The 23,899-nt window shown below is 39.2% G+C and overlaps 1 protein-coding gene across 5 annotated transcripts in view; it reads right to left on the reverse strand.

Annotated features, from left to right (window-relative positions):
• AKAP7 (A-kinase anchoring protein 7) overlaps positions 1–23,899 on the reverse strand; it is a 138,972-nt gene that overhangs the window by 63,377 nt on the left and 51,696 nt on the right. For all 5 annotated transcript variants that reach the window (XM_036872178.1, XM_036872181.1, XM_036872182.1 and 2 more), the window contains exon 6: positions 13,202–13,314. In XM_036872178.1, the coding sequence (XP_036728073.1) occupies positions 13,202–13,314 (113 nt within the window). The remainder of the gene's footprint in view (positions 1–13,201; positions 13,315–23,899) is intronic.

The raw sequence follows: 23,899 nt of genomic DNA on the forward strand, positions 1-23,899 counted from the left end.
CAGGATGCAAATTAAGAGCCAAACCAAATTGGCCTGTCATTTTGGGCATCAGCTGATTAAAGAGGAATGGTAATCTTTTACACTCATTTTCATAAGTGGAAAAAAGTTACATATCTTTAGTGATACGATATTGGTTAAAAAACTAAAATTACTTTTAATGATGAATAGTCATCCTAGTGAAAAGTTACATACTGGTGATTCAAAGTGATAAAAAGATTATATTGACAAGGGGCTTCCCTGAAGCAAATCTTACTTTACGATTCTTAATGACTCTGTCTCTCAGCAAAACTACATTTTTCACTCTTACTTGTACTGTTTTATTTCCATCTTTCTCCTGATACAGACACTTGATGACCTCCTTGTTGGCTGCAGTCCTCCCTCAGCCCCCCTCAGTGGGGAAAATGGAGACCCTTCCCATTCAGGCTCAATTCCACCCAAGTCTGTTCTTGACAGGGATGGAAAGAGATGAGGAGTCTTTACCACACAGCTAATGTTCTCTAGAATAACGTGGTGGTTTGAGAGCCAGTGCCCAGCACCCCTGAGTGAGAACTGCCTTGAAGCCTTCCCATCTCCTCCTGCAGCTCTCGGCCAGCCTGTGGGCCTGGGCTCTGCCTCGACCCTCTGTCCAGCAATGCCCATTTCCTACCTGCCTGGGGCCCTGACACCCTCCTCGGTGCCTGTCAGTAACTTCAGAGATGAAAAAGTAACAAGTGATGGAAAACAGAAAAAACAGTTGTACTTTGCTCATTGTTTTGTACCAATCTGAAAAAAATGATGCTTTCTACCATTAGTTTAACAATAATAGAAAATACTTACATAGTATTTAATATGTACAAGCACTGTTCTAAGAACTTATTAACTTGTTTAATAATTGCAATAACCCTATAAGATTAGTACCATTATTATGCCCAGATAAGGAAACAGTCACAGAGAAATCAGGTCACTTACCGAAGGACACACAGCTAATAAGAAGTAGAGCTTGGATTCAGATTCAGGATAAGTGGAGAACACAGATAAATTGAAAAGAACAGAATGATGATATTCAAGCTCTTTCACTATTTAAAATACTAAAATTCTAAGAATATTAATCATTCTTAAGATATAATCATATATACTATCATATTTCTAAAACCAATGTGAAAATTACTTTGAGAATCTCTAGCATCTAAAATACCTGCATTTAATATGTGCATTAGTATTAATAAATAAAGTGATAATTATATGTCCACAGTAAATGAATTTCATAAAGGGAGATGAGAAACAATTCATAGATGCTACTTCCACATAGTAAAAATTACCCAAATAATCCAGCCTATAAAAAGAACTCTTCTTATACTGCAAATATGCAAATAATCAACTAAAATACTGGCAGAGATTATCTGCGTTTTTTAAACCGACTGTTTGAGTATCCAGTATTTCTCAATTCTTCATTTTACCTTACGCTGGAGCATCTACGCATCTCATTTTATGAGGCTTTTCAAAAGGCTCATAAGGCTTTTGAAAGAGGTGATCCTCTTAATCCCTCTATTTATATACTTGCTTTTAGCACTACTGTTTTGTTTAATCTTGAGGCTTTAGAGAAAGAAGAAGTAGAAACTCTTTACCCTAGCACTATATCTAACATTTACAATATTGTACCTTTCAGCAAATAATAAGTAGAAACAAAGCTGCTAGAGCTATATTTTTAATCTATTGTTGACACCTCCTTCTCTCTGTCCTAACACTGAGAAGAGCTGGATGCTTCTTGGGGTTATCAAGTGACAAGGAAAGCTGTCACAGAGGGCAGGTGATAAGACAACTCCTGGTAGCAGAAGCCACTTCACAAAAAGCACCAAGAGAATATGCTATATTGTTTCCTGGGCCTGGAGTTTCCTTCCATGAGGTGCTGGCCTCAAAAAGAACAGAGGAAGAAACATGAATTTGGTCCACAAACATGTAGCTCATTTATACTGACTAACGACATGTTAACTGGGAGAGAACATGTTTATGGCAACCAGGAAGTTCTCAAGGCCACAGACTCAATGCAACAAGCACAGGGATGTTTCAATACCTTTATTTACAACACAGACTGTTCCCATATAAGCTCATTCTTTGTCTACTTAGCAAACCGCAATTCCTCCTCAAGCTTTCTCAAGTATAGCGTAAGAAATCAGGTGCTGTTTGGCCATATAACTGTTTATGATATTTGTGTGTGGTTTTTCTCATTCCAGTGAAACAAAGAGCCTCATAACTCAGGCATCCAAGAATGCTTCCTTGATAGCCCAATCTCAGCTGGACCCTCAACTCCCCTTGATCAAACTCCAGCTGTGTTCCTGGCTCAACGCAGCCTGAGGTCACTCAAGGGTAAACAAACTACAGCTTGTTCCTCCCCCATCACATCTGTTTTCTTAATATTTTGGTTTTTGGAGCAAATAATGACATGTTCTCCTGAATTCACCCACTTAACCATTTATTTCTATCAACTAAAGATAAAACATAAGATATCCCCCACCTCACTAAATCTCTCCCCAAATACGAGCTATACACATAACTTAATCTGTTTTCCTCCTTCATTGCAATAGCTTTCCCTTCTAATCAATAGTTCTCTCCACATGAAGTAATGCCAGCAAGCCACTGATGCAAAACATTCTCAGGATCTCAACAATGAAAGGGGACAGTGAAGCGTTCTGCAGAAGCACATGCAGAAATAAGTTCATAGAAAAATCCTAACGAACAATTTTAACTCGGCCTATAACATTGGCCTATATACTGCAACATACTTATATTGTGGTTGAATCCGTTCTGCTTTTATAGCCTAGAGGTCAGAAGCATGGAACCATTCATGTAAACTGGTTGGATTAACCACAGACAGAATTTCAGACCAAACTATAGCCTCAGGTTCAACCTAAATGAGAGTTGAATACCTAGACAGTGTAGCAGGGACTGTACATTGACAAAATATTTTAAATGCATCCACAGACATCACTAAGTACAGCACTTAATGTTAAGCAAGAAACACCTAGAGCGTTTCTGTAGCTCATTCGGCTCCTATGCATCTAGTACTTTCTTCTTTTCCCACTTTCTTATGAATTAATCAATTTCCTTGACTCCCCTCCCATCAACATTCTTCCTTCCTCCCTCCCTTCATTCTCAGAGAACATCTTACTTCCCCTAACTCATCCTCTTTCAATTGCCTGGGCATACTCCCTGCACACCACTTAGGACAAAGCCCCTTCCTAACAGGAAGGCATCCCAACAAGAACTAAGCTAAGGAATGGGAAAGAAATAATGACACCAAGGTTCACACTGAGTGTGCTATAGGGTAGGAAATGGGGCAAGCAAGAAAGGTGCTCACCAATACAAGCCTTTTCACTCACTTGGTTGGAAACGTTCCCTGGATATCATATTAGATAAAAGGAGATTTAAGGGAAAAAAACCCACAATAATTGGATATAGAACAGTCATTAAACATATATCCTGGGAATCACGTGTAGCCCTTAAACCAATTTCAAAATGAGTATTTCTCTCCAGGTAGAGCAAGAAATGTATTCATAGATTTTCTTTTTCAGTGTGACACAGATTGCTATGTAAAATAATTTTATATATAACATGCAATTGGAATCTTTCTTTTGACCACATTTCAAACTTAATCTAACATTTAATTGTGAAATCACCCTTTGGTGTACTCTTGAAATACAAAATTAAAAGGATTACATAGTTTCTCTACCGGACTCATAGTCAACATAATATACGAATATTCAATTACATACTGCTTCCCAAAAAGTACAGTAAAAAAAAAAAAAGATAACACAACAGCCAGTAATTTTTAGAGATTTTAAAAATTAAGAATCTCTTCAAAATTTCAGAAGCACTTCTAGACTAATAAAATAAGCAATGGGTTTAGTAGGCAAAAAATAAATAAAAATAAAAATAGAAAAGTTAACAAGAAGCAAGGAATCTTAGGATGATAGTGTGCCAAAGATCATATACACTGGCATATTCCATTTGCTCTTCTGCTCTACCCAGTACATTCATCACCCAGGAAAGCTAGACCAGCCAAACCTGACACCATCCCCTGCACGTCTACCTCATCCCTACTTTGTACAATTTAGGCACATGCCAGTAGGGATACGTGTGATAGAAAGTTACAATCTGTTGGGAGGTATGTTTGACATGATTTCCCTATCCATTCAGCTAATTCCCAGGTGATTACTCCCCCCACTTGATTCCTTTGAATTAAGTTCTAGAAATATTTGCACTGGAAGTTCAAGAGCACAAAGTCCTCTGTTTACCATTCTCTGACTATCGGGATAGGTCAGGGAGGGTGAGGAGCAAGATGGAATCCAAAGGGGCCAAGTCATGAAAAACAGAATGGGTATGAATAGGAAGAGGACGCTGCTAAAGGTGCAGGGCCACTAGAGAAAGTCACAGAACATTCTCCCAGGTAATGGCTGATTAAGATCCCACAGTAGTGGGCTTCCCTGGTGGTGCAGTGGTTGGGAATCTGTCTGCCAATGCAGGGGACACAGGTTCGAGTCCTGGTCCAGGAAGATCCCGCACGCCACAGAGCGAATAGGCCCATGTGCCACAACTACTGAGCCTGCACTCTGGAGCCTGTGTGCCACAACTACTGAGCCCATGTGCCACAACTACTGAAGCCCGCACGTCTGGAGCCTGTGCTCCACAATGGAGAGGCCACTACAATGAGAAGCCCGCGCACCGCAACGAAGAGTAGCCCCCTGCTCGCCGCAACTAGAGAAAGCCTGCGCGCAGCAACGAAGATCCAACACAGCCAAAAATAAATAAATCAATTAACTAGAAAAAAAAAAAAAAGATCCCACAGTAGTGCTGAAGACAAATGTGAAATCACTCTGAAAGAAATGTTCTAGTCTAAATAATGTTATGTAACAAATCGTTGTAGTCAAATTCAGCTGTGGGGAAGGCCGTAGCCAAGAAAGGAAGAAAAGTACTTTCACACTCCGGCCATCAGCTTGAGGGCAGTGTAAAGACACAGTTGTACTTAGAAGGCCTTAAAGACGGGTCTCCAAAATGGTGTCACAATGTTTACTAACAATTAAAAATGTTGCTATCATGTAGGTTATAGAGAAAGAACACTGACTGCAGGAACCAAGCTGGAGTTCCTCTAGTCAAGGGTGGCTAATCCCTCAGGCAATATGAGCTAGATTTGTTAGGTCTTAACTACAGTTAATGTGAAGTTTTGCCTGGCAAAGAGACCAATAACATTTTTTTTTCTTTAATTTACAGGAGTAATCAATTAGAAGAACTGAACAATTTAGTATTATTCTATTTTTAAGGTACCTCTCCTTGGGAGAATAAGATTCGAATGAATGGTCAATATAAGTCAGCTCATACTTAGGAATGGAAATATAATTCCAACGTAAACTAGTTATCATTTTGGATTGCAACCTTACCTTCCCCTCAAATCTAAATGGGGCTCGCAAGAAAAATACAGCTTTACCTTCTTTTACTTTGCAGTTAATTATAGTTAACAAGAGGTGACTGGCCAGTGATCTTGGGCACTCTTTGCAGTGGTAGAGAAAATCTCATTGCCATTCAAATAATTTTAGCTGGTTTGCTTCTATGTGACTATTCACGTGCGTTGGAAATTAGCTGTTACCTATTAAACAAGCTAATTTTACATCAACACCATTTTGGAATAAAGTTTACATTTTCTTGATCAGATGTTCCATTTTGCCTTTAACCATAATCAACCCACTACAGGGCTTGCCAGTTTCGTACAAGATCATTATGCTCCATTCTGTCCTTGACTAGAAAAATGAAATCTAGAGAGATCTCAAAATGTCTAAAAATGACTTGAGAAAAAAATTTTCCCATCACTAATGGTAATAGTTGAGACAGAGAGAACCTTTATATTGGAATACAGTTAAGGCAAACCCATGCAATTCTAATTACCCTGAATACTTCATTATTGCACCTTTTAATACCAGCTCTAAAACTCTGTTTCTTAAATTACACTTAAATCAGAAATTTGCCTGTGGATACAAGGGCTAGAAAATAAGTAAAAATGTCCACGGAATCTGTATGTTTGAAGCAAAAGTAACATTTAAGCCTGAGTTATCACGATCAGCATTTCCTAAACCGTATGCTGCCGAACACTAGTGCTACAACACGATGGATGAAAAAAGGCCACACTGATCAACTACATCTGGGAAACGATGCTGAAGTAGAATGTATAGCTGTTCAAAATATTCACTGCCCTTCTGGTGGGTCCTTTTCTGCACACGGGTTACACCTCCTGCTCTGCTGAACTCAGGAGGGACCATATGACCTGCTTTGGCCAATAAGATGTGAACAGAAATGACGTGTGTCACTTCTTAGCAGAAGCTTTCAGCTTGTGAATCACCATCTCTTTTCCTTCTGCCAAAGACCAGCAAAGTCCTAAACAGAAGCTGCTCAGCCAAAACCCTGAATAAAGACAACATGGACCAGAGCCACAGATGACCCGTGTCCAGAGGCAAAAACTAAACCTTTGTTGCTGTAAGCTCTTAAGATTCACACTAAACATTCACATTTCAGAGATCCTAAGAAGTCCTGAAATAAAGACCCAGATTAACTTTATTTAACCCATCACTGCTAGCACGCATTTGATCACAGAATCCTTACCTCACATAAAATCCTGAGAAATGTTCTGAGAGAAAATTTTCAGGAAATGTCAATGAAGATACTTACTTCAAATCTCCATTCCACTTTGCACAGACTTATTATTAGGTTGACTGTGTCATTTCTTCTAGGGTTTTCAAATTTTTCAAAATCTCTAACAGAATAAGGGTCAACCAGGAGCCATTTTGGTATTCTGACATTAATCAATTCCCAGAATTCTTCCTTAAAACTAATTTCACTTTCTGCTTATTATTTTCTATATGTTTCACTATTCAAAGACGTATAAATTACTGAAAGGTTACAAATGAACATTTAGTCTACCTTTGTAGATATTTCCAATTTTTAAACAATTATAAGCATACTTATTTAGTTTTTTTCAATATATGGAAACAGACAACAGAACAGCATGAAGTTGAAAAATGCATTCAAAACAAAACTGAAGTCAGTTGCTATAGATAGTGCACGGACACACAACAGATGACACAGTTGACTAATAGCACCTAGAATCTCAGAAGAAATTACAATTCCATCTCACAGCAGATTTCACTGAATTTTTAGTTTAAAACAAAAACACATTAAAACAAAATGTGTGATGTTTAACTAAGAAAAATCCAAAGAGAATTCCATACTATAGCCTTAAATCTAAGTGCACCTGATAGTACGAAAAGAGACTCAAAAACAACTAAAAATTGTGATTAAGTCATTTGGCATTGGGAGATTTGGGAACAGGTTACTGAAACAATCTGCTTTATCTTGTACCAAGGATATTTCTAAGGCCAGCTTTTGTCTGGAATAAAGGCTCGCTGATACTAAGGGCACCTAGAGTGCCTTCTTTCAGGGAAGGAGAGAAGACAGTGGCAGTGCAGTCTGGCAGGGCCTCTTCTGCTACAGTGATGGGCTCTTCTTCACAATAAGGGTCCCTGTGAAAGTGACCTGCTCAGCCTCTCTAATACCCGCCCTGAAGCCACACCCCTCCCTTTCTGAAGGTGGTACCTACCGAGACTCAGCCCCTCTGGTCCCCTTTTGACATTTTCCATGCCTCCTTACAGTGGAGCACCCACCCACTGGGAGTGAAAATCTGCGGATGACTTCTGAGCTCTCTCACCAATAGGCCTGCTCCGCCCTGCACAGCCTTTCCCACTCGGAAGTAGCTTCTCACGCAAGTCCTGCTGGCCCAGATGCTTCCTGGCCACACCTGCACATGATTTGGCATTTACAGATTTCTCTGTCTCCCAGTTTCACTAAAAATGTAGTCTGTGATATGTTCCCAATTGTCTTTACTGTTCTGTAGGTTTTCCAGGAGGAGAGGTAGCAAGATTGCCACCATACTCCTACCAGTACTTGAAGACCTTTCCCCTGTTTGTCATTTTCCTTCCATGCATACAAGAAAGCTAATCTACAGTCTAAAAAAAATTCTCCATGTCAAGCCAAATTAGCCTATTTGGTCATAATGCTTGCCTCATAAGGCATGTCAGAAGAGCCCAGGAGTCAAGAGTCATTAAGACCAAGCACCTGCTTTCACTATGAGCACAGAGGTCCAGAAAGGTAATGAGGGCTTCCCTGGTGGCGCAGTGGTTGAGAATCTGCCTGCCAATACAGGTGACACAGGTTCGAGCCCTGGTCTGGGAAGATCCCACATGCCGCAGAGCAACTGGGCCCGTGAGCCACTACTACTGAGCCTGAGCGTCTGGAGCCTGTGCTCCGCAACAAGAGAGGCCGCGACAGTGAGAGGCCCGCGCACCGCGATGAAGAGTGGCCCCCGCTTGCCACAACTAGAGAAAGCCCTCGCACAGAAACGAAGACCCAGCACAGCCAAAAATAAATAAATAAATAAATAAATTTATGAAAAAAAAAGAAAGGTAATGAGGTTTTGTCCAGGGCTAACCAACAGAGATAAAACAAGAAAACTCAAGCTCCTTCCAATGTATTACAGAGACTCCTTTGAGAAGGAATAGTCAGTACTCCTGAGTTTTCAAATGGTTTATAAAGGCCCATTACCATGCAGACCCAGGAACAGGCGTGGCAGCCAAATTACACCAGGCCAGTTACCAAAATCCCGAGAAAATGTGCGACCTGAGAGATAAATTAATAAATAATAATTGGTTGTAGGTAAGGAAAGATGACAGCAGAGAGTCCTAGCTGGGGAAGGATGTAGAAAAAAGTTGGAATTTGGCCAATTTTTAATTACAATCTTGGTCCTGTATATCCAATCACCAAATAACTCAGGGACTGGGTTTTCCTTTTAGTTGTACCATCAGAACAGAATTTTCATCCACACACTCTTCTTTTCCACTACCCATTTCCACTCCCACTGATGCCTGCCACATATCTTCATCCCTAATTCTCCCAACCTCATCATCATATGGTCCAATAACCACCCCTCTGCCCTTGCTATGTGCATATCGAATTCTGCACTCAAAACAAACCAGTCTAAGTGACAATGGGAGCGAACAATTTCAAGGATCATTTCTTTCATTCTAAAGTTCTCTCACTGTCTGACTCTGTGAAAAGCTATTCTATAAGGAAGTGCCGATTAATAACCTATACCTTTTTTTTTTTTATAAACCACTTTATTGAGATAATATATCATACAATTCTCCCATTTAAAGTACACAATTCAATGGTTTTTAGTATATTCACAGACTTGTGCAACCAACACCAGAACCAATTTAATAACCTATAGCGTTTATTTTAAGTGCTACATTAGTAATTTGAAAGAGTCATAACTCAGAAAAGATATCTAAGAAGCCCAGAAAATAATTCTTGCTTAAAAACAACTGATCTATCCATGAAAAGACTGCATTTATTTCTTGACGAATCTGGATCTGCATTAAGATGCATGTTTGATTTGAAACTGGTCTTCTTCTGCCACCAAGTGTTAGCACACACTTCTAACCAACCAGTTTCTGCAATGTTCAAATCACAGAAATACAACGTCACTCAATGTGAAAAATAAATCCAAAAGAATGCACTGTAAAAAAGCACTGACCTAAACAAGTAGTAGTCTAACCATGTGAAACAAATATACTCTAAAGAAGTTATACAAATAAATAAATTTTAGCTATTCTTTCAGAGACAAAGCAATTTAATAAGATTCTCTGAGGCTTCATTCATTTGATTTAAAAAACTACAACTTTGAAAACACAGTGATAATCAAAATAGCTTTACGATACACAAAACTACTTTCAAGGGAATTCCCTGGTGGTCCAGTGGTTAGGACTCCATGCTTTCACAGCTGAGGGCGTGGGTTGAATCCCTGGTCAGGGAACTAAGATCCCGTAAGCCGCATGGCGCAGTCAAAAAAATAAATAAACTACTGTTAATACTCTCTTACGTGATATATTCCACTAGAATTTTATGAAACTAAGAAGATGTAAAATTAACACATTGATTAATTGCCTCCTGGTATTAGAAAAATATATAATTATCCAAAAAACTCTTATGTTTCCCAGAATCTCAGTTAGAGAACTTAGTTCTCTAGCTTGGGAACCAGAATACCATGCTGTAGCAGAGGAAGTTCCATATCGAGAAATTTGAAGGAGAGTTTCGATATATGTTGGTAGTGTATAGGAAAAGGTCAGGAGGATATACTAGTAGTGGTACCTAAGAGAGAGAAATTATATAGGGAGGAAGGGAGTGGGAGATTGGTGATGAGGGAAAAAATGTATCTTTCTCTCTGTAGGTTTGTATGTATCAATATTTGGATTTTTTTACAGTGAGCATATATTCATCTAGCACTTCTGTTATTAAAATAACTTTTAAAATAACAAGTACTTGAAATGAGACAAACTTCCTAATATGAGTGAGAAAAAGTATTCCACACCCCTCTCTCTCTCTCTCCCTTTTTATTTCATTATCAATCTTAAGTAAACTGAATGCTGGTAATACATTCCACTATTGACTTTATCAATGGTCTGTCTCACCCTTGGAAATGAGTGGACCCAGAATGAAACCCCAGAAGAGAATTAGTGCTAAGAGGAAAACAGACAGCTGGAAATGTAAAAAAAAGTTAAGAAACTAAAGAGTCACATATTTTAAAATAATCTGCATTCCAAACCACAAAGCATAATAAAAATCTACTGATGTGTATGCCACCTTTTCATATTGGTTTTAACTTTTACAGTGGACCCACTGATTTGCTGCATAAAGAAAATACTGGCTCTGCATAGCACAGGGAGATCAGCTCGATGCTTTGTGACAACCTAGAGGGATGGGATAGAGAGGGTGGGAGGGAGGCTCAAGAGGGAGGGGATATAGGGATATATGTATACATACAGCTGATTCACTTTGCTGTACAGCAGAAACTAACACAACACTGTAAAGCAATTATACTCCAAAAAAGATGAAAAACAAAAAAAAGAAAATACTGGCTATTTATTTAAGCCTGTACATCTCAAAGTATACTACTCTTCAGACCATCTGGATCAGAACCCCTGTCACACTTACTGAATGAAAGCCAAGGTCTTAGGTCCAATTCCAGATCTGAACTTAGAGAACGGAAATCTGCAGCTTCAACGAGTACACCAGGGGACTCATGAATCCCAAAGTTTAAGACATATTTTCTTAAGCATTCAGAAACACTAACCATCATAACAGTAAATAGGAACAGAGTGATTCCACAAATTAAAGGCAAATATTCTTATTTGGCTTTCTGAAAGACAGTAAGATCTTAGTTTATTTTCCAAAGATTAACATTCTAATCAAAACAAAACGCAACCTGATTTAGATTTTATACAGTCTTCAAGCAGGGACTGTTTCTATTTTGATCATCACTCTATGCCCAGCACTCAGTGTCTGACGCATAGTAGGCACTTGATAAACAGTTGTTGAATTAGTAGGATTCGGACCAAGGAGCTCCCCACATAGAGAAATGAAACTGGATGGACAGGACTTGGCAAGTGGGAGGGAAGAAGATGAGACTGAGAATGAGGTAAGAGGGATTCTGGACGGGGCTCTGCAACTGAGGACAGTGTGATCTCATTTCAGTCACTTAACTTCTAAGTCTCAGATCCCTTTTCTATAAAGTAAAGGAGCAGATTCTGTGAAATCAACTGCCAAGAAATCATTTAAAATGCATGCAGTCTGAAATGTTGAAATACAAATTCTAGAGTTAATTTAAACGTCCCTTTGATAAACATCCTTGGGTGCTCTCATTTCAAAGTTAATATTATAAAGACAGAAACATTTTGAAATGTGGGTATTACCTTCACCACTGATTTGTCATTCTGTGATTAAGTTTGATACCACTGGGAAGAGGACAATCCATTTGAAAGCAAAACAAGAAAGATAATGAGTAAAAAAAAGTAAACTGTCAGTCTACAGGTTTTGCCAGTTGTTATCATTCCTAATTCCAAAATCTATGATTTACACAAACGATTTTACCTAAATATTCTGGAATGGTACCTAATATAGTTATTATTTAATTTGAGCATAGCTATTAAAAAAAACATGCAAGATATTGGGGGGGGGCATTTTTTACAATAGTTTGTAGAAAACTCAACCACAGGATGGTCGACCACCCAAACACATGTTTTTACAGGACCAAAAAGACTTTCTGAGCACAGAGACATTAAATACAAACTGTTGAATTTAGAAAAAAGATCTACTTACTAATAAACATGACCTTCATTTATAGAGCTGCAAATCAGTCTTAACTGCAGCAAAGGGTCATGGAGAGCAGGAACGAATACTAATCTGCATGCCCATCTCCAAAACTCTGGTACATCAGGGCAGGTCAGCAGATGTCTTAATTTGCATGAGAACCTCCCTAGGCTGAAATGGGAAAAAAAAGGAAGGGTACCCTTAGGATTCCAAGCGAACTGCTCGTGACTCCAGAGAAAAGTCCAAAGTCACTCCAACCTCTGAGAGAGGAGGCAGTGGCCTAGGCAGGCAGAAAGTCACCCTGAGATAGGGGAAGTCAAAAGACATGTCCCCTGGCTGTGGTACTGCTGACCATTCTCAGGGAGAAGTACTTTTAAGTACTGAGCTGGGGAGTGGGGAGCCCTTCTGTTACCCTCTTACCCAGTCCCTGGAACACTTGGTTCCACACCCTCAATGGCGACAACTGCTGAAAGAGCAAGGTGGCTTTTTGGAAACCATGAAAGAGCTATGTAAAGGCGGGGGGGGGGGCGGGGGGGCGGGGGGGCGGAGCTTGTCCCACCTTGAAGAACACAGCTTCAGGAAGCAGCACCAGTGTATGCAGGCCAGTGGAGAAAGCTTTGAGCGCAGCAGGCTGCAAACAACCAGAAGCAAAGAACGCAGCGAAATACAACTCTGGCACCGCCCCCGAGGCTTTTCAAGGGATGAAGCAGATGTGGCAACAGAGGAAGCAACAGTAAGTGATGGTCAGAGTGTGAGGCTAATAGCCACGGTGGCAAAGGAGGGGACAGCTTCCATGGCCCCCATGGAGGCTCTTGAGCCAACTCAGCATCCTTGGGAATTGGAACCAGACTGACTTGGAATTCCAGGAGCAATAGTGGCAGGGGTGCCGAAAAGCACTACAAATGCCCCTCATGCCCCAACCATGCTCAGGGCTGGTGTGGCTGGCAAAACAGGGCTTATAGGAAAAATGTCCACTGACCTTCTTCCGGAGCCATGGTGCTTTGGACAATTTCATGAAGGTCAAATGAGGCTTAAAAGTTCTGCTTTCTCCTGCCAAGATACCTTTTTCTTGAAATGTCCTTTTTGCAGCATCTGAAGAAAATAAAAAGAAGCACAAAAATGCTACCGTATGATAACCATATGAGACAAGAATCTAAAAAAGAGTGGATATATGTATAACTGAATCACTTTGCTGTACACCTGAAACTAACACATTGTAAATCAACTATTCTCCAATAAAATTAAAATTTTTTTAAAATGTTACTGTAACACATAGCTGTCTTTAATCATAAAAATGGCATTTCAAAGGATAACAAATTATCTTATAAGGAAGATTATAAACCGGTTTGAGATTTTTTTTAAGAGAGGAAAAAAACACAATATGTATGATAACAAACACATTACAACAGTTAAATCTGCAGTGATGTCAAACTTTCGGTAAAGCACACAAAAGCCACAATTTGACAAGGAAACATTTAATAAATAAAATAACTCTTGGCTGATATGATGCAGATTTCACACAATATCCCAGTGGTGTCCATATGTATAAAAAAAGGACTAGCTTATCTGTAAACCCTCATATCTAAAACTTCTGCTTCTAACCAAGATAGAATAACAGGAATCGGATTTACCCTCCCATCTAAAACAACCAAAAAAAAGGACAAAGTATACGAAACAATGGTTTGCAAGACACTGTACACCAGGCAATGAAGGTCGGTGATCCCTCAGAGATGAGAAACAGACAAGGTAAGCCCTTCAATTGTCCAGCTTACGTCCCTGGGTGTCTAGGTCTCTGCTCAAGGAAGAGAAACCCAGACGGAGCCCAGTCATCACACTAGGTTCAGAAAAAAGAGCAGAGAGTAGGAAGACCAAGGCATCTGGAGCTCATGGGACAGAGTGCCAGAGAAGTGAGTCCTGCAGAGAGAAAACTGTAGAGATCTGCAAAGGGTCCCCCTAGTGGATTCAGCTAAGCCACTGACCAGCACGTGTGTGTGAGCAAACTACCAGAGGCTGGAAAACACACTCCAAAGGATTAGGGAGAACATGCCCAGCTGTCACCCAGGGTTAGGAATTCTGTCTGTTCCCATCAGCCAGATTGGAAAACCTCAAGATTCATGGGACACTGGGCAGAGTAATCTAAGGGTCTTGCTTCAGTGGAGAGGAAAAATTAGCTCTGGCCTGGTACTGCTCTAGTCCCACGTAACAAATCTTAGAAGCAAGACGCCAAAGGAAAAACCTGTTTCCAAGTAATTTAATTATGTCCCAGAACCAAGCCCAAGAATAATTATAGTAAAACAAATCATCCAACACTCAACAAGGTAAAATTTATAATGTCTGATATCTAATCAAAAATGACCAGGCACATAAACAAACAGGAAAATATGAGCCACAATGAGAAGATAACTTAATTCATCAAAAGTGACCCAGAACTGGGCTTCCCTGGTGGCACAGTGGTTGGGAGTCTGCCTGCTGATGCGGGGGACATGGGTTCGAGCCCTGGTCTGGGAAGATCCCACATGCCGCGGAGCAACTGGGCCCGTGAGCCACAGCTACTGAGCCTGCACGTCTGGAGCCTGTGCTCCGCAACAAGAGAGGCCGCGATAGTGAGAGGTCCGTGCACCGCGATGAAGAGTGGCCCCCGCTCGCCGCAACTAGAGAGAGCCCTCACACAGAAACGAAGACCCAACACAGCCAAAAATAAATTAATTAATTAATTTAAAAAAAAAAAGTGACCCAGAACTAACACAGATGTTAGAATTAGCAGATAAGGGCTTCAAAGTAGTTACTATAACTATATTCTTTCTGTTCAGAAAGTTAAGTTCAGACATGCAAACTATAAAAAAAAAGACCCAAATTAAATTTATAGAGATTAAAACTGCAAGGTCTGAGAAAAATTAATTGGACAGAATTAAGAACAGATTAGACACGGCAGAACAAAAAATTAGTGAACTTGAAGACATAACAATAAAAACCACCCAAAATAAAACAGAGAAGAAAAAGAAATAAGAAAAAAAAAAAGGAACAGAACATCACTAAGCTGTGAGGCAACTTAGGTTGCCAAATATATGTGTAAGTGGAGTCCCTGAAAAAGAGGCAAGAGAGAAAGAGATAGAGAAGATACTAGAAGAACTAATGGCTGTTAGGAAATGAGAGCTATACCACAACCACAATGGAAAATAATCTGGGCAGTTAACTATTGAAATTGAAGCTGCACAAGCATTTTGAACCAGCAATTCCAATATTAGGAAAATACACAAAAATAAATAAAAGTACCAATACATAAGATTCTATACAGAAGATACTTAGCATTGTTTGAATTATCACAAACTGGAAATAACCTTCATCAATAAAGAAATGGTTGTTAAATTACCATAGGGTCATACTAAGAACTATCATAATGAAAAGAATGAATTAGAGTTACATATATTGACCTGAAAAGACATCCATGACATCTATTAAGCAAAAACAGGCAAGTTGCATGGTTACTATATCCATAACATGATTTCATGGTTTAAAAGAGAGAGAAAGAAAGAAAATAAATGCTAAATATTTATGTTTTTATTAGTACAGAAAAATAGTATAGAATACCTTAGAATGGAGGTTGAGATTGAACAGAGGCAGAAGAGAAGAGTAATGTTTTCTTTATACATATTTATATTGTTTGAATGATTACAATGAGCATGTATTACTTTTGAATAAAAGATTTAAAAATAAGAAGCACAATAACAAACTGACAATACATTAGCAATATAACATTGCTATGAGTGCACAAGCATCATAGTAGAATGCACAAATAGGAGAGATTCCTTTGCCACACATGTGAAAAATCCATCCCTTTCAAAGACCTTTGGTAAACAACTTTTCGTTTGGTCTTTTTATCTTAAAATCAGGGCTAATACATAAGTCAATTTTAAAGATAAGAAAACTGAAACATAAGATGTTCAAGGTCACACTCCTTGTTAGAAGTTAAGAAGGAATTGTGATCCACGTGCCCTAACTTCTATCCTTGTCATCTTCAAGATGGCTGAAACCCCAGCTTGAACCCTGGGAGTAAGGAAGGGCACAGAAGCTGCCTCAACAACTCAATGAGGAAGAGGAAGGCAGGGGATTCTGCCACCTTCCACCATGCCCGCACACATCAGTTTCAGTCAGAGAAGTTCCCCTGTTTTACACATTGAGCTTCTGAGTACCATTTCATTTTTTTAAAGGATTCCAATACTTACCAAAAAGAAAGTTTGAAAAGCAATGATCAAAAAACTTACATAGGGTCCCTTCGGTAGCAATAATCCCACCAATAATGTCCAAAAAAAAACCTAGAAACTGGTAAAATATAGTACACAGAATATACCTTTGAATCTCAAATAAGACTATATTCAATCTATTTTTAAATTTTATTTATTTATTTATTTGGCTGTGCTGGGTCTTAGTTGTGGCATTCAGGATCTTTAGTTGCAGCACGCGGTATCTTTTAGTTGCGGCATGCAGGCTCTTAGTTGCAGCATGTGGGATCGAACCCGGGCCCCCTGCATTGGGAGCATGGAGTTCTAACAGCTGGACCACTAGGGCAGTCCCCACATTCAATCTAAATATTCAGTGATGAATCATTAGAGAAATACAAATCAAAACTACCAAGAGGTATCACCTCACACTGGTCAGAATGGCCATCATCAAAAAATCTACGAACAATAAATGCTGGAGAGGGTGTGGAGAAAAGGGAACCCTCTTGCACTGTTGGTGGGAATGTAAATTGATACAGCCACTATGGAGAACAGTATGGAGGTTCCTTAAAAAACTAAAAATAGAACTACCATATGACCCAGCAATCCCACTACTGGGCATATACCCTGAGAAAACCATAATTCAAAAAGAGACATGTACCACAATGTTCACTGCAGCACTATTTACAATTGCCAGAACATGGAAGCAATTTAAATGTCCATCAAAAGATGAATGGATAAAGAAGAGGTGGCACATATATACAATGGAATATTATTCGGCCATAAAAAGGAATGAAACTGAGTTATTTGTAATGAGGTGGATGGACCTAGAGTCTGTCATACAGAGTGAAGTAAGTCAGAAAGAGAAAAACAAATACCGTATGCTAACGCACATATATGGAATCTAAAAAACGGCACTGATGAACCTAGTGGCAGGGCAGGAATAAAGACACAGACGTGGAGAAGGGACTTGAGAACACAAATGGGGAAGGGTAAGCTGGGACAAAGTGAGAGAGTGACATGGACCTATGTACACTACCAAATGTAAAATCGATAGCTAGTGGCAAGCTGCTGCATAGCACAGGGAGATCAGCTCAGTGCTCTGTGACGACCTAGAGGGGTGGCATAGGGAGGGTAGGAGGGAGGCTCAAGAGGGAGGCGATATGGGAATATATGTATAAATGTATACTTATAGCTGATTCACTTTGTTGTACAACAGAAACTAACACAACATTGTGAAGCAACTGTACTCCAATAAAGATATAAAAATAAATAAATAAATAAATATTCAGTGAGAAACTGTCCCTTTTAAGTTCAGCTAATTCTCATCAATGTTAAATATGTCCTAATTTTTCTAACAACTAAAACCATGGGCCTACTGAAAGATTATCTAATGTTTCAAGGAAATGTGTCCTTAAAAATAAAAGATACACCAGGTACTGTTGTGGGTGCCAGGGATACAATGGACAAAATAAATCCTCAGCCCTCAGGGAGCATCCAAATATACTGGGTGCCACAAACAAATAAATACACAATGCCGGGTATCAACAAGTGATACAAAGAAAAATAAAGCAGCAGGGGTATACAAAGTGAGGTGGAAGAAAAGCGGTTGTTATTTCAGAGAAGGTCTGGGAATCCTGCTCCGAAGATGAGACATTTGAGAAGCCACCTGGATGAGGTCTAGAAGAGAATCACGTGTGTATCTGCAGCTAGGGTGCTCATGGCAGAAGGAACAGCTTCCATGGTGAAAAGTGCTTAGTAGGTCCAAAAGCAGTAAAAAGGGTAGGACAACTGGAACAGGATGAGCGGGGGAACAGGGAAGAGGTAGGAAAGGGGTTTAGAGAAGTGGGCAGGGGCCTTACGAGGCATGGCAAAACCTTTGGATTGTATTCTAAGTATGGTGGGAAATTCTGAGGGTTTTAAGCAAGGGAAATTTATGTATGATAGTAACTTTCTTTACTCATCTATATTTCAACTGAAATATACGTCTTCCTGGTGGGAGCAATTGAGTCTCAGGAGATTGAAAGTGCTCCTCTCTTTCCCTGGAAATGTATTAGTTGAAGGAAAGACAGATAAATGGAGTGTCACAGTGTTTAAGATGGGGGGGAGGGGAGCACTGGGGTCTTGGGTCACCATCTGGCATCTGCTGAGACATGTACCAGGCTTGGCTTTTGAAGTTGTATCCTCCCTTGTTCCCATATACAATGACTCTCTGTAATTTCTGTGCCCTCGCAGGTACACAGGATTTCATTCTATTGCTCACAAACTCATAAACTCAATGGAGCTGAGGCCCCTTACCACCCTTCCACTACTCTTGAGCACACAGAAAAAGCAGAGTTCCCCAGTGCAAAGGTGGAACTGGTGAGAATACTATACAGCCATCCATCACACAACACCATCCTCTCTTCACCTCCACTGCCACTCTGGCTTTGCTACCTCTATGGACATGTCTCAGAAACAGAGCACAGGTCACTTCTGCTCTCAGACTTAGGGTGTTTCTGTTGCTTCGTTCATGGGACGATGGAGGGGGAAGAATTCACACTCCAGCTTAGCCTCTGATTCTCTCCTTCACCCAAACTAGGGAATCTTCTCTAGCATCAGGGCAGGAAAACCACCATTATCCTTTGCTGTTGAAACCCCAAAGCCCTTTCTCTATTTTTTCTGCTGTATTCTCTCTCTTCTGAGCACTGAGGTGCCACTGCTTGGAGGGGGGGCTAGGCATTAAAGAAGGGGTACAAGAAACACACAGATAAAAACTCGGTATCTCAAAATATTATCCCACCACATTTTCAAAAATCTTCCTTTGTTATTTTACTTCTGTAATATCTACCAAGTGCCAGTATGTGCTAAATGTGATGTTTTGATCGGTTTGTAAATTTGGGGCATGTCCTAAAACCCTTCACTGTGAGTCACTGCCACCATATGATTTTTCCTCTCTCTTCTACGGTAATAAAAAAAGGTTAAGCAATAGACCATTAAAATACCAAGAAAACACTAGTTCTTAGTTGTAAGCAACAGATGACAACTTTGGCTGAGTTAAGCAGGAAAGGAATTTATATAATAACACTGAGAGGACTAGAGTTGCAGGCTGGAAGGCTAGGAGGCCAAGATGTCCAACATTACAGTGGATAACAGGTCCAGGGATGCTACCACCTCTCCCAGCCGGCATTACTGAAGCCATGCACACACACAAAGGGCAAGAACTCTGTCACCTGCCTTAGACACTGATGACACAACCTATCCCCACGATGGATTCTGCACAGTCCTTTTTAGCTCAGGTTGCTAGCTTCTGACTCAAAGTCTGGGCCAAAGCAAGATCATGTAACACCAAAAAGAAAAATCTGTGAAAGCACATATCTGACATGAGAGATAGTGGGGAAGAGTTTAGATACTAGGCAACCTAAACAAAAAGACAACAATCCAGCATATGCACGTTTAAAGAAGACTGTGAATTCATAACAATTACGGTCATGCCTCAGAGATTCTGAGGGTTCAGTTCTAGACGACCACAATAAAGCAGAATATCACAATAAAGTAAGTCACACAAATTTGGGGGGGGGACATAAAAAAGTTATATTTACACTATACTGTAGTCTATTCAATGTGCAATAGCATTACACCTAAAAAACAATGTACTTTATTGCTAAAAAATTCTAACCATCATCTGAGCCTTCAGTGAATACTAATTTTTTTAGTCTTGTCTCAATGTCAATGGCGGCTGACTGATCAAGGGTGGTGGGTGCTGGGGGCTGGGATGGCTGCAGCAGTTTCTTAAAATAAGACACCAGTGAGGTTTGCTGCATTGATGAACTCTTCCTTTCACTTGAACGCTTAGAGGCCATTGTAGGGTTATTAACTGGCCTAATTTCAGTATTATTGTGTCTCAAGGAATAGAGAGGCCCAAAGAGTGGGCGAGAGATGGGGAAATGGACAGTCAGTGGAGCAGTCAGAAGACACACATTTATTAAGTTGGCTATCTTATATGTGCGCGGTTCATGGCGCCCCAAAGATCACTGACCACAGATCACCATAACAAATATAATAATCACGGAAAAGTTTGAAATATTGCAAGAATTACCAAAATGTGACACAGAGACACTAAGTGAGCAAATGTTCTTAGAAAAATGTCACTGATAGACTTGCTCTATGTAGGGTTACCTTCAATTTGTTTAAAAAAAAAAAAAAAAAAAGCAGTATCTGTCAAACACAATAAAGCGAAGAACAATAAAACGAAGTCTGCCTGTACTGTTACAATTAACTTATCACCTTTTAGTTCATATAATCACAAACAGGTATATCTTTTCTCAACTACCCTGTCATGACCCAGCTTTAAACTTCTTTATTTTGGCATATTCTCAACTGTTTTAAACACATCTAATATCAAAACATTAAGCTGAATATTATAAAACTGTCATTTTTATTGCTCAAAAACAGTCAAATATTGGTAATGTCTGATGGTTTAACATATACCATAATGGACTAACTTACTAAATTCCTAAAATTTGACTAAAGAGATTAGGGCATACTTTCTAAGTGTTCAAGTATTTGAAGAATTATCACATAGAAGAGCTTCGGATGGCAACTTAGCAATGTGTTCACACCAACCCTCAAAATAGAAATGGCTAGAAAGCATCAAAGGTAAAATTCACTTGTTAAGTTATTTACTGAGCAGTTCTCCTATGTGTCAGGCACAATATGTCCTGAAGACAGCAAACATGTCCCTGCTTTTATGGAGTTTATAGTCTCATGGGACAGATTTTAGCCCAAGAAGGAGAAAGACAATGTTTAGAATTATCAGAAAATACAAGAGATATAAGGAAAGGAGCTTTGTTAACAGAAATCAAAATAGTAGGCATTTGTATTGTTCATTACTCTCTACATTTGTTTTTATACATTATTTTATTTGCTATATCAATATTATTATAAATTGATTCTAAAGAAACAACATTTTCTGATTTACTGGCTTCAGTTACATCAAATTTTGATCCAACAGTTCTCATTATTCACTGGGCCTGAACTCTTTGATGATGAATATCTATCCACAGTACTGGTTTAAATAATATTTGTCACAATGCACATTTCATTTTTATCACTGTGTTTTTCCAGCAGAGTATATTCTCTGGGTACATAGAAATATGGGGAACAAATGTCACCTTCATTTGGGAAAGTATTTCTTAGGATTGACTCTATATTCCTAATATAATCTATAAGTATAATCTATTGCTTAGCCAGAATACTGGGTAATGGTTATAGAAATATCATTCTTGAGATCAGAAAAATTCTTGCTAGTGTGAAAACCACATGTCATTTTTCATCTATGTTAACTCATGTTCTGGAAGAGAAGCTTATGAATATTTTAAGAAATTGTTCAGTTCCTCCTAGTACCGAAGACATTCTTTCAAGCACTAAATAGAAAAGCACATAGCAAATACATCAGATATCCTTCAAAAGTCATCTAAGAATGCTCCCTAAATAATATAATTCACCTCATATTTAAAGAAGCAAATTGTCTGAAGAACAATTTCTTAATGTATATTTTAAACACAAGGAGACTTTGCTGTATAAAAGAACGTCAAAATGAATAATAAAGAGACAATACTTTTGTAATCCTAAGTAATACAATTTTATCTATTTTTAACTTTTTATTTTTTGTATTTATTCAATTCCTTCCCATACCTGAAAAGAAGCAGTGTAACTGGAGCATACTGAGGGAGAAGAGACAAGCAGGGTAAGACAGGAGACCTCAGCAGGAGACCAGAACACAAGGATACCGTGGGCCACAGCAAGGAGTCTGGAAAGTTGTGATAGACAGCTATACCCAACTTAAGGTCTCAGAGTCATTCTGTCAGATTTCACTATGCTTACAAACTGCTGGAGCAGAGTATAGGAGGCTACTGTCAAAGAAGTCAAGGGATTTCAAGAAAAGTAACAGTTGTAATGGTAGTAGTCGGGGGGGGGTAATTATTATTATTATTACTATTATTATTATTACTAATGATAATAGCTACCATCTATTTAACACTGTACATGTGCCAAACACTATACCAAAGCACTTCATGTATATTATCTCATTTTGTTTTGAGAATAGTTTCTATTATGTTCCTTTTACAAATAAGGAAATTAAGTAAGGAATTAGATAGACAGCTTAAAGTCACTCAGCTGGTCACAGGCTGCGTTGTGGGTCAGGGAGCAGGCCGGCAATCAGCTCTGACTGACCCCACAGCTCACTGTGAGCCAGGTTGGTTGGATGGAGGTGCTCACAGTGCTGCAGCAAGAGAGGGAAAAAGCCCTCAATGCCCAAGAGGAAATATTCAGACAACAGCAGAAAGGAGAGGTAGAGGGTAACAAAACCTGACACCATGAGCCACCAATAAAAAAAGGTTTTTGTGTGAGGGCAAAACAGGGACAAAGCAAGAAAGAACTAAGAGAAAGTGGGTGACATTTCTGGGTCCCGTGGTGCGAGGCATTTGGTGCAGCGAGGAAACTATGATCTCAGACTGGAGTTGGGCTTCAGCTTAGGCAGGAAGGTAGAGGGGGTGCTCCCGGAAACCGGTTAGGAGTCCCGTTGTTCATTTACACTGTAACAGACCAGCATAGTGATTACGAACACAGGATCTAGTGGGAGTGGCAAGATGGGTGAAGGAAGTCAAAAGGTGCAAACTGCCACTTATTAAAAAATAAGTCCTGGGGATGTAATGTACAGCATGGTGCCCATACTTAATAATACTGTCTTGCATATTTGAAGGCTGTTAAAAGAGTGAATCTTAAACATTCTCATCACAAGAAAAAAAATTTTGTAACTATATGTGCTGATGGATGTTAAGTAGACTTATTGTGGTGATCATTTTGCAGTATATACAAATATCAAATCATTATGTTGAACACCAGAAACAAATATAATGTTATAAATCAATTAGAGGTCAATTTAAAAAAAACCTAACAAGAGGGGAATAGTAAAATAAATTATAATGCAATAGAATATTATACAACCAGTAAAAGTAATGCTTTTGGAGACTATTTCATGACAATGATAATGGTAGCTAACATTTCTTAATTGGGCATTTATTCTGTACTAAATATTCTTCTTTATGTAGACTGTATATCACACATACGTTATGATAAATAATACTAACTGTTAAAAAAAAAGAACACAGGTTTGTCACTTCACACCTCACAATACTGCAGTGCTTATGTTCAAGTGACCCTGATTTTACTTAATAATGGCCTCAAAGTGCCAGAGTAGTGACACTGGCAATTCAGATATGCCAAAGAGAAGCCGTAAAGTGCTTCCCTGAAGTGAAAAGATGAAAGTTCTCTGCCAAGGAAAGAAAGAAAATCATATGCTGAGGTTGCTGAGATCTGCGCAGATCCATGTGTCTTCTCTTCAACATCCCTGATGGAAAGTCGAGGTTATTTGTAAGAAGACAGCAGAGGAGGGAGAAGTAGAGTGCAGATCAAAA

Source organism: Balaenoptera musculus, chromosome 12 (assembly GCF_009873245.2).
Source record: "Balaenoptera musculus isolate JJ_BM4_2016_0621 chromosome 12, mBalMus1.pri.v3, whole genome shotgun sequence".
Taxonomy (NCBI): domain Eukaryota; kingdom Metazoa; phylum Chordata; class Mammalia; order Artiodactyla; family Balaenopteridae; genus Balaenoptera; species Balaenoptera musculus.